General features: G+C 39.5%; 1 protein-coding gene across 1 annotated transcript; it reads right to left on the bottom strand.

The window, feature by feature from the left end:
• Window positions 1–7,231: 7,231 nt before the first annotated feature.
• On the bottom strand, window positions 7,232–8,137 carry LOC124662479 (probable E3 ubiquitin-protein ligase ATL45). Its single transcript, XM_047200314.1, has 2 exons — window positions 7,594–8,137; window positions 7,232–7,404 (listed from the first exon to the last, which is right to left on the bottom strand). The coding sequence occupies exons 1-2, from the start codon at window positions 8,135–8,137 to the stop codon at window positions 7,232–7,234; spliced, it is 717 nt and encodes a 238-aa protein (XP_047056270.1).
• Between the last annotated feature and the right edge of the window lie 8,032 nt (window positions 8,138–16,169).

Here is a 16,169-nt window from a genome sequence, read left to right as displayed (position 1 = left end):
CGTGTGGGTTTAGTCTTCCTGGCCAGCACTGCAGGCAATCAGGACAGAGCACGCAAGTGAGGAAATTAAGCAGCTTGGACTCGAGCCACTTGTTCTAGTTGAAAACTTGGACGCGGTTGCCGTTCTACCCTACTGTCGTGGAAAGTTCAGGCAGGTTATCTGTTGTGGATAGAACCATAAATAATTGATGTATGTACACGTTATGATCGACAGTGCCATAGTACACGCTTCTGATAAACGAGAGTATACTTAGTATGCTAATCAGCTCCTGTTAGAGATACACACTAAGGAAACAAAAAAGAAACTAGAAAGCCGGATATCCATTTCGACTCACCGGTGCATATGAACCCATTGTGTGAAAACACATTTCAAAATATCAGAAAATTCTAAAATGAAGTTGCGAATGTACATCTAGACATTCTATGTTCGCACACAAGTTTTAGGGAAAAAGAAACATTTTTTGTGGCATGTGTAAAAAATAAAAAATTTGATGCTCCAACCTGACTATCCATGATTTTTTTTTTACACAGGCCACATAAAATGTTCGTTTCCCCCGAACACTTGTGTGCCAACATAGGGTGTCCAAATTGTACACGAGAAATTTTATCTCTAAATTTTTTAACATTTTAAAATTTTGTTTTTTAAGAAATTTTCATAATACGTTCATTTGCACCTATGTGCCAAAACACCACCTCCCTAGAAAGATTTCCTCATGTGACTAGTGGATGTAAGATTGAAGGATTGAATGGTTCAGGGTACAGATATATATGCATGGGACATACACGAACTTGTCCCGTATGTACAAAACACAACCAAAAAATTGAAGATTGGGATCCGATGGTACACCAACTTGTCATTCGGGAAAAAACCACCCCAAACAGTCCGAATTGGACAATTTAGATGCAACGTTGGCTATTGTCGGAAACGTAATTTTCTAAACCCCCCTTAGAATACAGTTTGAATTGCATTTATAGGTCCCCGCAACATCTGACCAGCGGAAATAGACAAAAAGGTGCCCCAAAACTTTGCAATTTTAAGAAAAGCCCCCATGCGGTACGTCGCCTATGTAGCGCCCGCGACATCTCAATCTCGATGACTCCCCATTACCGGCGTACTTCTCGTCGGGATCAGCTGGACCGTGAAGACCGCGCCTTCGACTTCACTGCCATGCTGCCAGGCACTCACATCCATTTGTTCGTAAGGACCCTCCTAACTACGTTATGTCAATTTCCACTGTATCCTTCGACGATTTCCACCATATTAACTTGTGCTTGTCTCGTTGGGTAGGGTAGGGTTCATCGATAGGATGATGCGGATGGTGGAAATGACGTAGTAACTTATGTTTTGCTCTTGATTCCAGTGGTAAATAACATCAAGTTGCAATTGTGGTGATTCGATTCAGCTGTTCATTCTGGTGCTCACTCCGGGGCACCACCAAACTATTGGATTCATGGCAGCTAGCGAAAATGGATGCAATCAGAGGTAGAAGTACATGGGGTATGCATGTGTGTGCATAGATTGTTGCATGGAGTTGTGAATTTGTGGCAGTACAATGCCTAGTTTGATGAAACAAAGTTGTCCCGATTTCATCAAACCTAGGTATTATGTGTCAACAATATACCTAGTTTGGAGAATTTTGTGTGTCAACCTGTGCTTAATTTGTTCGATTCAACACATGTATGTATTTCTGCAAGCAATTTTGCTAAAAGTGTGATTGTGTGGCATTATAGAATACTGTTTGATGAAAATCATGATCGAATATTAACCATCATGTGTCTGACTGTGTTTTCACTCATGTTGTAACCATCATTATGTGTGTGTCCATTTGTAGGTAATCATGAGACATTTTTTCTATTGAAGTTGAGCATAATGGATTCTTATGTGGCATACGGGAAAATCTATGTTACATGTGACCAACTATTGAGTATTGGGTCACTGCAGCACAAAGACATGGTCAATTTTGTGGATTGATGATTTGTTGAGGTAGATAAGGTATGTGATGGATGAGAATATGAGTGTTTACTCGTGCATGCCAGGAAAAGGTTTAAATAATGGCCCAGCGTACATATATACGTGAGCATATGTGGTAACTATAATAATGTTCCCAGTTATCATAGAACATTGTTGCTTATAACTGATGAACAAATGTGTTTTTAAAAAGGATCTAAGGTAGTATGTAATTATCAGAGCTACTGCAATGCAAGTAAATACTCATGCTATTGAAGGCACATCAGATGTAGATGAATCTGTCAATGATGAAGGCACTTTTGAAAATCATGATGAAAATTATATTGCCATTGAAGATAATGACATTGTTGATTCAGATTTTGCATATAGTGACTATGAAGTTGTAGATGCTAATGATAATTTATTCATTAAAAATGTGGATAAGGAAGTAAATGATCACAATAAGGAGGATGTTGATGAATTATAAGATGATTCAACCCTAATAGAGGATTATGATTTGAACTTATGATTTGAACTTTACAAGAAAAGTGGAGTGGGATTTGCACAAGAAATTCAAAGATTTTAATATAGTTGTTGACATGAAAAATCGTGAGACTAAAAGGGGCATGGTGTTTAGTGATGTAAAATAAATTAGGAAGGCCTTTCGTCCTAGAATACAAGGACAATTTTTTTTGAGACAAACTTTGACTACTAATTGGGCCAACCAAATATTAATTACATGGAATTTAAAACTATATCATCGGATGCACATTTGAATGCACTTTTGAATGGTATATTTTTGGAAGACTTATAACTTATTTTTGGTTGACTAAATCATTGGTCAAAGTTTGACCTGAAAAAAGATGTGGCCTTTCATGGACAGAGGGAGTAGTGACAATAGATAAGATAAGAAATGAGCCAACAAGGATTGAGGCAGTATGCAAGGAAGATTTCACTTAGCATAAAAAAAGCTTCCTCTAAGAGTAGGTCAACTACTAAGTGATGTGGGAATTGATGTAAATGACTGCATTTTCCAAATTTTCATGGGGTTGGTTGAACTGGAATCTAAAGATTCTTGGAAGAGATATTTGGCCATGATTAGAGATGATCCAGATATATCCAATGCAACTTCATGGACAATTATGAGTGATAAGCAAAGGTAATAATTTACCTTCTTTTTCTGAATTATATTGCATTTATTTACTTGTTTTGTTAATAAATTGCGTGTGTTAATTCCTAGCCTATTTTATTTATTTAATGAAGTAGATTGCATTTAGTTAGTTGTGTGTGTTAATTAATAGCTTTTGTTAATTATTTTCTTGCTTGTATCATATACTTGCTTCTGATAATACCTCTCTTGTGTTAATTTTTAGGGCCTCATAAATGTAGTTAATAAAGTGTTTCTAGATGTAGAACATAGGTTATGTGTTAGGCAATTGCATGAAAATTATCGAAAGGCTAGACACAAAGGATAAAGCTCGGTTGAAGAATCACACATGGGCCATAACAAGATCTACTACCATTATCAAGAGACATAATTTTTGGATAAGCTCACAACTCACCGTGATGCTTCTTATGATTGGATAGAAGAACTTTTACCTAACACATGGATCAAGGCACTTTTTAACGATTATTTTAAGTGTGGCATGCTACTGAATAACCAATGCGAAGTGTTCAATAGTTAGTTGTTAATTCTCTCAATGTAGTTTTTGCCAAACTTTTTGTTATTGTGTTAATTATCAAAATGTACTTGTTTCTAAATGATTTTTATCGTGTTCATTACTATCTTGTGCTCAACAGTTTTGCTTGTTTCCCATTATCTTTTCCTCTAGAGGCAAGAAAAGAATTCAACCAGATGTTGCAAACACATCTGGCACAGCAACATCAGATGTTGTAGTCACTACTAGTGGATCAACTACAAAAAGTATAACTATATGACATGCCCACGAAGTGCTTAGCATATGATGTTTGGTGAATATTAACTGCAAAGAGGCTAGCAAGGTCATACTCAAATTCCATATTTGAATGCAGTGCTACCAGAGGAGGACAAAAGTCCCATTTCACAAAATACTCATGCAGATGGGAATATCAAGTGGAGTTGCAAAGTCATTTTTGCAATGCATGTAATCCTGACAGTATGTTGGAACTATGTTGCTAGGTTTTGATTTGCATTAGGAGATAAATTACTTTCATTTTTCTCTCTATGTTGCAAACTATGTTGCTAGGTTAGGTGATCATGTCACTATTTTTTTATCTGAACTAAGATGCATTTTTGTGAAATTTATTGTGATTTTCAAGTGAAATTTGTTTTTGTGGATTCCTCGACAAGAAGTGCTAATATTCTGGCAATGTACCCTGTTAAATATTGGCAGTCTCTCTGTAAAAAAGAGTGCCACTAGAATGGCAATGTTCCCTCTCAAAATAGTAGAAATAGACAATAATTATTCAATACATTTTTATTGAAATTCAATTCTACAATCCCAATGTACATCATGCTTACAAAGATATCCATTTGAACACCAAACAATATTCTGTCCACACTACATCATGCTTAAAAGCTTTTACACAATTCCAATTTAGACAAAACCCCTTATCATCAGGGCAAAAACCACATACAACATCATACATCCAGCGCCTAACACGACAATTTATAATTTGTTGTTCTCCCTCACTCTAATCTCTGCCTTGTGAGCCATGACCATCATCGTCTTCTCCAATTCGATCCTCGGCATCATGTACAAGTATTTTTTAACACATGTAGTACACATATCCCTAAGAAACACATTAGCACACAAAGAGATATACTACCTATTAAAATTAGGCTTGTTGCAAGATTGGACGTAATTGGTATCAATTGATAATATATTCTCACTATGGAAATAAAATTTTAATTTTTTCCCAAGGTGGGGTGGGGGGGGTGGGGGGGGGGGAGCTAGTCGTGTTAATTTAATTGTGCACATGTAAATCGAACTTCAAATAATTTGACTATGAAACCATAAAACTTCTTTTCAAATAAATATACTTCATGCGTTCCTGGATGTAACCCATGTAGTCTTTTGAGAAAAAATTCAAAATATAAAGTATATTGTGTTGCACCACTCTTTTGGAGAATATTCTTAGGGACTTGATTACGTTTCCTTATCTAATGCTAATTCCACCATTTTCTCACATCAATTTGTTAGGGGTAATCTTGCCTAAAATTGATGTAACTTTTCCACCACGTGCGTTCTTCAATTTTCATGCGAAAAACTATACAACCTTTATTTAGAAATGGAGGAATATATATTAGTACCAAGAAGAAATCAGTACACACGGCCTCCACAACAACTCAATATCAAGAGCAATTTTGAGACATCGAGAATGCACACAACATAAAAATTGAAACCTAAATTTTGAAACACAATGAAACATCGTGATAGATTTTGAAACCCAATGAAACAACACTAAAATGGATACAAAATTTAAACACTTCAATTATCTGGTAAATTTATCAAACGTGATTGATACAAGTTTGAAGTATTGAACATTTACATGATGATGAACATCAAAACTCTATAACATTAGATCAAAAACATTGTATCTCCGAGTTATGTTCACTATGGTTTTAGTGCAAACATTATGTGTTTTATTTAGGATTTAAACACAAAATTCCATGTTTTTGATCTTGTTATTCATCAATATTTTACTATGTTTTATGGTTTAACTCTAAGGAAATTGTGAATTATTTTCTATTTACGATGAACAAAGTTCGAAGCAGAGCGAACCAAACTATTTAACAAAAGCAGCAAGTTTCATAAACATTTTCAAAGTTCTACCTAGTTACAAAAGTTGAATTTTAAATATTGTCAAAATATATTCAATATTGGGCTTGTTTTGAAGCTATTTTCACTAAAAACCCAGCGGTTCACAAAGTGAACTTCTGGTTAAAAGCTTCATAAGTTTGACATTTTAAAGCTATATCTAGTAAACTATGGAAGGAAAAAGAAATAGGTGGCACTATATTCCCTAAAGTGTGCAGGAGAGAGGGACTGGGCCATGTGTAGAATCACCATATTAAGATTAATGGACCTTTTTTTTCTTCAACATGATGTGTACCACAATCCTCACTAATTTTACACCTAGATGCCAAGATTGAGAGCATGAGTACTCTTTGATTATAAAAAAAAATTGGATTGTGAAAACCAACAAAGATGCTGGAGATCTGGAATAGGAAGAATAGCGGGGCAACCCGCAAATGATTCTCTCTCTTAAAAACTTTAGTAGGGATTAACATTGGGTTTTTGGGATCTAAAAAATTCATCTTATTCCGATTATTTGCAATCCTACATGGCTATATAAACATCTCTGAATGAGGTGGTGTTTTGGCTCCCAAGACATATGAACCTATCATGAAAATGCATAAAAATAAAATGTCAAAAATCATGATAGAAAATTTTGCGTGTACGTCGGACATTGTATGTTCCCACAAATTTTTTTTAGGAAAAGGAACATTTTAAATGTCCTATGTGAGAAGACAAAAAAAAATCCCGTTAATGTTGCAGCATTGAAATTTGTCTTTTTTACACAGGATACAGAAATGTTTCTTTCTCCGGAAAACTTGTGTGTAAACATAAGATGTCCGGATGAACATACAAATAATTTATCTGAAATTTTTGACATTTTAAAATGTGTTTTGAAACAATAGGTTGGTTCGTATGCACCCGTTAGCCAGATCGAATTCTCATTTCTGAATACATTTTCAAAATTCCACGAGAAATTTCCCGTGGCCTTTTGCCCAGGCATACTGCCGTCGGCATGTCACCACGGTATGCACGTCGGCTCGTGGAGAAACCATTTCGCGATGGTGCCGTGGTGGAAGTCCTGCGAACAGCCATGGAACTCCACGATGGACGAAGGTGGTATCCAGCATACGCAAACCTTCTTCTCCGCGGTTGATCAGATGGGATTCAACGTTGCATGGGAACTCGACGAGCTTATCGCTACTATATACTATTACACAAAATTATCGGGATCAAAACATTATGGATGCAAATCGCTAGAAACATCATACACGTCCATAGATCTAGGTATGTAGCCGGACATGATACATCATACATGTGTTTTCTCCGGCTAGCAAGATATATATTCATGATGCAGTATCAGGTTGCATCTTCTAAGTATGTCGACGTTTCCTCAAGAGCTCACCAACTAAGAATAGTGGCGAGACAACCTTACAATCTTTCTGGAAAAGAAAAACGAGAGAGAAAATGAACTACTCGTCAATATCTGGCACTGCTGTTGTGCCTTAAGCCGGCTCGCCGGTGGAAAACAGCTTAAAGAGCTCCGGCAGAGCAGAGAACCAGACGTCTCCCCGGCACAATGGGCACGTCGCCGCCTTGGAGAACCACTTGGAAATGCACCGGCGGTGGAACGCGTGGTTGCAGCCCGGCAGGTCCACGGCGGACTCTCCCTCCAGTCCTCTGTTTTAAATAGCCGGCTATAGCCAGGCTATAGCCCGGCTATAGCCTTTCCCGCATGATGCGGCTAACTGCTATAGCCCGGCTAAAGGTGCTAAAGTCCTTAAATAGCCGGCTATAGCCAGGCTATAGCCCGGCTATAGCTGTTTTGGGAGGCCGCGGCTATAGCCTGTAGCCCGCTATTTAAAACCATGCAGTCCACTGAAGCAGATCGCGCAGTCGTCCTTCTCTCCCGGCGCCGTTGTCGCCAGCTTCTCCTTGCACGCCATCGTGAGAGCCCGCTCGTCGTGTATCACCCGGCGGTGCACCTCCATCAGCAAGCAGAAGGTGAAGCCGTTGCCGCGGCGTGCCGCGCCGACGATCTCCGGCAGGACGTCCCCGGGCACGACGGCGTCCCACTCGTCCTCTGCGAGGCGCAGCGACCGGATCTGTTGGAGCTCCGCCAGCATCCCGCGCAGGGCGCCGCGGCAGGCGGAGGTGCTCCGGAGCACGGCGAGGTCGGTGACGAGGAACGTCGTGGCGGTGCTCCCGGCGGCGTGCTTCTGCAAGACCACGTCGTGGGGCCGCTCGGCACCGCGCCTCCAGAACTCGGTGGAACGCGTCGCGTAGCATACCACGCGCACGGCGAATTCGCCGGCGGGGGCGGCCTCCTTGGAGAAGCAGATCGTGGTCGCCTGGATGCGGCGCTGCACTGAGGGCGGCGTGGCGGCGGCGCGTGATCCATTTGTCGCCATTGGCAGCGTTGCGTTGATTGGCCACTGGGTGGAGCGCTATATGTAGCTCGGGCGGGTGGCGCGAACTACCGGTTTGGCTCTGGAATTCGAAATTTAGTCCGAACGCGGTGCGCTGATTCATTCACCCGTTCACACGGGATGGGCTACGGCCTGAAATTGGAGTACTTCAAGAGGAGGTTTTATCCGGGCCATATTCAGCTGCAGGGCCCGGCCTGTGTACTGCTATTTTAAATGTGGACGCCTCGTTTTACAGATTTTTCCTTTTAATAATTTGTCTGCTCTCTCTCTCTATCTCTCTCATGGAAGCACTTAATCCGTGGGGCTAATTATTATGTGGACCTTCACTCCGTGTCCACTAGCTCACAGGGTACATAGTTGCTTGTAATACAAGAAATTCAAAGAACTTGCACATCAATTCCTCATAGGACCTATTTTAGCAAACTTTGGCTAAATATAAATTGTGAGGGTCCCTATGGGCCATGCTTTTGCCCAGCTCGAGCACACCCAAGCCCAGCTGGATTGAACGAGTCGGACGAAGCCAGATGACGATCGCGAGGCAACGCTCAACCGTGGAAAGTTCAAGGGAGTGATGGGAGCTGCCGCCCTAAGAAGAGGGGTGACACACGGGGGGAAACGGTGAAAATAAGCGGGATAGAACAGCCATGGTGCGGCTGGGTGCCAATTATGCATGGGGGGAGAACGATGGCGTAGGCGCTCGGCCGGGTGGTGCTCGGTAACTGTAGGATTCCTGTATCTCGTGGGCTTGGCTACGGAGCGAAGGTAGGCACTGATGCAGTACATTACCTAGTTTAACGAAGAAGATGAATTATTGGAAATTCTATCCATGTTCTAAAAGTAAATGTAACCCAACACAATCACAATGTAATATTCTGTTTCACATAGATTTACCCGAGGTCACTAGTTTGAATGCTACTAATCGCCCCCCCCCCCACACACACACCACACACTCGTGCTTCATTTTATCTTAATCTAGCACCGCATAAGATCCACATTAGATGCCGCAAACCGAGTTACCACCGTGCCAGAAGCTATCCCCACTAGTCAGACATTGCAGCTAGCCTACCTACATGTACCAAACGTTTATAGATATTTTTATTTTCTAGATGCAATTTTGAAAATGTGGTTAAACTCGTAAAATCAAACGTTGTATAAAATAGTATCCAAAAAATGTGAAGAATCATAGCAAAAGTTCGATTTTTTACAAAGCTTCTTCATGCATAGTGGCATTGTGCACCTGGAATTTTTAGGTTCATTCATTCTCCTCAAACCTCAAATTTTTCCCTCCTATATAAGGCTCTCCTACATGTGATGTGAAGTGGTGGCCACCGTAAACCTTGTGATTTGTAGGCACTTCACAAAAAACCACCCATTTTGTCTCTTTTGGTCACTAGTAAAATGAAAAATCAATTTTTGTGGGGTAAATAAAAAACCTTAGTTTGCAAAATTGTTTACCATGGAAAGACGGACATCTCTACAAAAGATGGGTGAAGGTTTGCAAGTTTTCTATGGATGTCTCACTAACCAAGATCACTTGGGTAGAAAGCCAAGTGAACTCCTCGATGGTGCCAATATTTGTGAAGGATTCTTCTCTAAAACCTCGGTATGCTATCTATAGTATTTTTTCCAGGTACTAAATCACATATCATTAGTCCATGACACCTTTGATTGGATTTGAAATTTTGTTCCAACTCGCGGTACCTGCCATTTATACCAGGAGAATGCAGTGCATATGTTTGGCCATTTTTCAAGGGTTCCATACCTCCCAGTATTTCTAGAAAAAAAATGAATTGTACTTTATGCTAAGGCAATTCAAATTTAAATTTAAACGGATTACCCAAAAATAAATCAATATATGGTTGCACACCGTGATAAATCCTCAAACCTAAGATTTTGCCTTCCTACAAGGTCCTCCACTTGAGAAAAGTCAGGTGGTGGTGATGTGCACACTGCTCTTGTTAGACACTTCACAATAAATCCCCCTGTTTCCCCCTTTTGTCAACTAATAAAATAAAAAAATCTATTTTTGTGGGGTAAACCAAAAATCTCTACATTGAAAAGTAGTTGGCCTTGAAAAAATGAACATCGATCTATGAAAAATGTGAGGTTAAGATTCACATGTTTGCTATGAATCTTGTATGCAATACAAATATTTTGGCGGTTCCAGACCTTCATGGCACCTCCCTGTATTTTTCCAGAAAAGTGAATTGTATATGTACATGCAGTTCAAATTTGAATTTAAACCGATTTAGCTCACACCGAGGTAAACTAAAGTGGTGGTAGTAAGCACACTACACTTGGCACACCTTCATCTATATTTCTCAAAAATCTTTGAATTTTAATTTATGTACACACAATTCAACTTTGATTTAGCTCAAAAATTATATATATGCCTCCACACCAAAGATAATTTCTCAACCCCTAGATTAGGCCATCCTACAAGGTCCCCTGCCTATCGAAAGTAAATTGGTGGTGGTTGATACGTCTCCGACGTATCGATAATTTTTTATGTTCCATGCCACATTATTGATGATATCTACATGTTTTATGCACACTTTATGTCATATTCGTGCATTTTCTGGAACTAACCTATTAACAAGATGCCGAAGAGCCGATTGCTTGTTTTACTGCTGTTTTTGGTTTCAGAAATCCTAGTAACGAAATATTCTCGGAATTGGACGAAATCAACGCCCGGGGTCCTATTTTGCCACGAAGCTTCCGAGAAGACCGAAGAGGAGTCGAAGTGGGGCCACGAGGCGCCGCCACCATAGGGCGGCGCGGCCCGGGCCACGGCCGCGCCGACCTATGGTGTGGGGCCCTCGTGTGGCCCCCCGCGTTGCCCTTCCGCCTACTTAAAGCCTCCGTCGCGAAACCCCCGGTACCGAGAGCCACGATACGGAAAACCTTCCGGAGACGCCGCCGCCGCCAATCCCATCTCGGGGGATTCGGAGATCTCCTCCGGCACCCTGCCGGAGAGGGGATTCATCTCCCGGAGGACTCTTCACCGCCATGGTCGCCTCCGGAGTGATGAGTGAGTAGTTCACCCCTGGACTATGGGTCCATAGCAGTAGCTAGATGGTTGTCTTCTCCTCATTGTGCTTCATTGTTGGATCTTGTGAGCTGCCTAACATGATCAAGATCATCTATACTGTAATACTATATGTTGTGTTTGTCGGGATCCGATGGATAGAGAATACCATGTTATGTTAATTATCAAGTTATTACCTATGTGTTGTTTATGATCTTGCATGCTCTCCGTTATTAGTAGAGGCTCTGGCCAAGTTTTTGCTCTTAACTCCAAGAGGGAGTATTTATGCTCGATAGTGGGTTCATGCCTCCATTGATATCCGGGACGGTGACGAGAAAGTTCTAAGGTTGTGGATGTCTTGTTGCCACTAGGGATAAAACATTGATGCTATGTCCGAGGATGTAGTTATTGATTACATTACGCACCATACTTAATGCAATTGTCCGTTGTTTTACAACTTAATACTGGAAGGGGTTCGGATGATAACTCTGAAGGTGGACTTTTTAGGCATAGATGCGGTTGGATGGCGGTCTATGTACTTTGTTGTAATGCCCAATTAAATCTCACTATACTTATCATGACATGTATGTGCATTGTTATGCTCTCTCTATTTGTCAATTGCCCGACTGTAATTTGTTCACCCAACATGCTTTTATCTTATGGGAGAGACACCTCTAGTGAGCTGTGGACCCCGATCCATTCTTTTATACTCGAAATACAAATCTTCTGCAATACTTGTTTTACTTGTTTTCTTGCAAACAATCATCTTCCACACAATACGGTTAATCCTTTGTTACGGCAAGCCGGTGAGATTGACAACCTCACTCGTTTCGTTGGGGCAAAGTACTTTGGTTGTGTTGTGCGGGTTCCACGTTGGCGCGGAATCTCTGGTGTTGCGCCGCACTACATCCCGCCGCCATCAACCTTCAACGTGCTTCTTGACTCCTACTGGTTCGATTAAACCTTGGTTTCTTGCGAGGGAAACTTGCCGCTGTGCGCATCACACCTTCCTCTTGGGGTTCCCAACGGACGTGTCAATTACACGCATCAAGCAAATTTCTGGCGCCGTTGCCGGGAGATCAAGACACGCTGCAAGGGAGTCTCCACTTCCCAATCTCTTTACTTTGTTTTTGTCTTGCTTTATTTTATTTACTACTTTGTTTGCTGCATTATATCAAAACACAAAAAAATTAGTTGCTAGTTTTACTTTATTTACTGTCTTGCACTCTATATCAAAAACACAAAAAAAAATTAGTTACTTGCATTTACTTTATCTAGTTTGTTTTATTTACTACTGCTAAAATGGCCACCCCTGAAAATACTAAGTTGTGTGACTTCACAACCACAAATAATAATGATTTCTTATGCACACCTATTGCTCCACCTGCTACTACGGCGGAATTCTTTGAAATTAAACCTGCTTTCTTGAATCTTGTTATGTGAGAGCAATTTTCCGGTGTTAGTTACGATGATGCTTGCTGCCCATCTTAATAATTTTGTTGAACTATGTGAAATGCAAAAGTATAAGGATGTAGATGGTGATATTATTAAATTAAAATTGTTTCCTTTCTCATTAAGAGGAAGAGCTAAAGATTGGTTGCTATCTCTGCCTAAGAATAGTATTGATTCATGGACTAAATGCAAGGATGCTTTTATTGGTAGATATTATCCCCCTACTAAAATTATATCTTTGAGGAGTATCATAATGAATTTTAAACAATTGGATAATGAACATGTTGCTCAAGCTTGGGAAAGAATGAAATCTTTGGTTAAAAACTGCCCAACCCATGGACTGACTACTTGGATGATCATCCAAACCTTCTATGCAGGACTAAATTTTTCTTCGCGGAATTTATTGGATTCAGCTGCTGGAGGTACCTTTATGTCCATCACTTTGGGGGCGGCTACAAAGCTTCTTGATGATATGATGATTAATTACTCCGAATGGCACACGGAAAGAGCTCCACAAGGTAAGAAGGTAAATTCTGTTGAAGAATCCTCTTCCTTGAATGATAAGATTGATGCTATTATGTCTATGCTTGTGAATGATAGGACTAATGTTGATCCTAATAATGTTCCGTTAGCTTCATTGGTTGCCCAAGAAGGACATGTTGATGTAAACTTCATTAAAAATAATAATTTCAACAACAATGCTTATCGGAACAATTCTAGTAATAACTATAGGCCATATCCTTATAATAATGGTAATGGTTATGCTAATTCTTATGGGAATTCTTACAACAATGATAGGAATACACCCCCTGGACTTGAAGCTATGCTTAAAGAATTTATTAGTACACAAGCTGCCTTTAACAAATCTGTTGAGGAAAAGCTCAATAAAATTGATATTCTCGCTTCTAAGGTTGATAGTCTTGCCTCTGATGTTGATCTTTTGAAATCGAAAGTTATGCTTAATAGGGATATTGAAAATAAAATTGTTACTACAGCAAATGCCATCCAAGTTAGAATTAATGAGAATATAAGATTAATGGCTGAACTGCGTGCTAGGTGGGATAGAGAAGAAAATGAAAAACTAGCTAAAGAGAAAAATGTAGCTAAAGTTTGGACTATTACCACTACTAGCAATGCTAATGATTCACATGTTGCTGCACCTCCTACTATTAATGATAAAATAATTGGTGTTGGCAATATTTCTACTCCTAGTGCAAAGCGCGCAAAATTACCTGAAACTGCTAAAACTGATGAAACTGCCTGTGATAGAACTGCTGAAATTTTTTCCAACCTTAGGGATGATAATCCCATTGCTTTAGATTGTAATGATTTAAATTTTGATGATTGCCACATCTCTGAAGTTATAAAGTTCTTACAAAAACTTGCTAAAAGTCCTAATGCTAGCGCTGTAAACTTGGCTTTCATAAATCATATTACAAATGCTCTCATAAAAGTTAGAGAAGAGAAACTAAAACTTGAAACTTCTATTCCTAGAAAGCTAGAGGATGGTTGGGAGCCGATCATTAAAATGAGGATCAAAGATTTTGATTGTAATGCTTTATGTGATCTTGGTGCAAGTATTTCTGTTATGCCTAAGAAAGTCTATGATATGCTTGACTTGCCACCATTGAAAAACTGTTATCTGGATGTTAATCTCGCTGATAATGCTAAAAAGAAACCTTTGGGGAGAGTTGATAATTTTCATATTATGGTTAACAATAACCTTGTCCCCGTTGATTTTGTTGTCTTGGATATTGAATGCAATGCATCTTTCCCCATTATATTGGGAAGACCTTTTCTTCGAACCGTTGGTGCTACTATTGATATGAAGGAAGGTAATATTAAATATCAATTTCCTCTCAAAAAGGTATGGAACACTTCCCTAGAAAGAGAATGAAGTTACCTTATGATTCTATTATTAGAACAAATTATGATGTTGATGCTTCGTCTCTTGATGTTACTTGATATACACTTTCACGCGCCTAGGCTGAAGGCGTTAAGAAAAGCGCTTATGGGAGACAACCCATGTTTTTACTACAGTATTTTTGTTTTATATTTGAGTCTTGGAAGTTGTTTACTACTGTAGCAACCTCTCATTATCTTAGTTTTGTATTTTGTTGTGCCAAGTAAAGTCTTTGATAGTAAAGTAAATACTAGATTTGGATTACTGCGCAGAAACAGATTTCTTTGCTGTCACGAATCTGGGTCTAATTCTCTGTAGGTAACTCAGAAAATTAAGCCAATTTACTTGAGTGATCCTCAGATATGTACGCAACTTTCATTCAATTTGGGCATTTTCATTTGAGCAAGTCTGGTGCCTCAATTAAATCCATCTTTACGGACTGTTCTGTTTTGACAGATTCTGCCTTTTATTTCGCATTGCCTCTTTTGCTATGTTGGATGAATTTCTTTGATCCATTAATGTCCAGTAGCTTTATGCAATGTCCAGAAGTGTTAAGAATGATTGTGTCACCTCTGAACATGTTAATTTTTATTGTGCACTAACCCTCTAATGAGTTGTTTCGAGTTTGGTGTGGAGGAAGTTTTCAAGGATCAAGAGAGGAGTATGATACGATATGATCAAGGAGAGTGAAAGCTCTAAGCTTGGGGATGCCCCGGTGGTATACCCCTGCATATTCTAAGAAGACTCAAGTGTCTAAGCTTGGGGATGCCCAAGGCATCCCCTTCTTCATCGACAACATTATCAGGTTCCTCCCCTGAAACTATATTTTTATTCCGTCATATCTTATGCACTTTGCTTGGAGCGTCGGTTTGTTTTTGTTTTTGTTTTGTTTGAATAAAATGGATCCTAGCATTCACTTTGTGGGAGAGAGACACGCTCCGCTGTAGCATATGGACAAGTATGTCCTTAGGCTTTACTCATAGTATTCATGGCGAAGTTTCTTCTTCGTTAAATTGTTATATGGTTGGAATTGGAAAATGCTACATGTAGTAATTCTAAAATGTCTTGGATAATTTGATACTTGGCAATTGTTGTGCTCATGTTTAAGCTCTTGCATCATATACTTTGCACCCATTAATGAAGAAACACATAGAGCTTGCTAATTTGGTTTGCATATTTGGTTTCTCTAAAGTCTAGATAATATCTAGTATTGAGTTTTGAACAACAAGGAAGACGGTGTAGAGTCTTATAATGTTTACAATATGTCTTTTATGTGAGTTTTGCTGCATCGTTCATCCTTGTGTTTGTTTCAAATAACCTTGCTAGCCTAAACCTTGTATCGAGAGGGAATACTTCTCATGCATCCAAAATCCTTGAGCCAACCACTATGCCATTTGTGTCCACCATACCTACCTACTACATGGTATTTCTCCGCCATTCCAAAGTAAATTGCTTGAGTGCTACCTTTAAAATTCCATCTTTCGCCTTTACAATATATAGCTCATGGGACAAATAGCTTAAAAACTATTGTGGTATTGAATATGTACTTATGCACTTTATCTCTTATTAAGTTGCTTGTTGTGCGATAACCATGCTTACTGGGGACGCCATCAACTATTCTTTGTTGAATA

Source organism: Lolium rigidum, chromosome 6 (assembly GCF_022539505.1).
Source record: "Lolium rigidum isolate FL_2022 chromosome 6, APGP_CSIRO_Lrig_0.1, whole genome shotgun sequence".
Taxonomy (NCBI): Eukaryota; Viridiplantae; Streptophyta; class Magnoliopsida; order Poales; family Poaceae; genus Lolium; species Lolium rigidum.
This window is presented reverse-complemented; position numbering and strand designations above follow the sequence as displayed.

Coding starts and splice junctions, on each gene's coding strand:
- LOC124662479 (XM_047200314.1), bottom strand. CDS start 8,137: ATGGCGACAAATGGATCACGCGCCGCCGCCACGCCGCCCTCAGTGCAG. Junction 7,405..7,593: donor CTGCTTCAGTGGACTGCATG/GTTTTAAATAGC, acceptor TTTAAAACAGAG/GACTGGAGGGAGAGTCCGCC.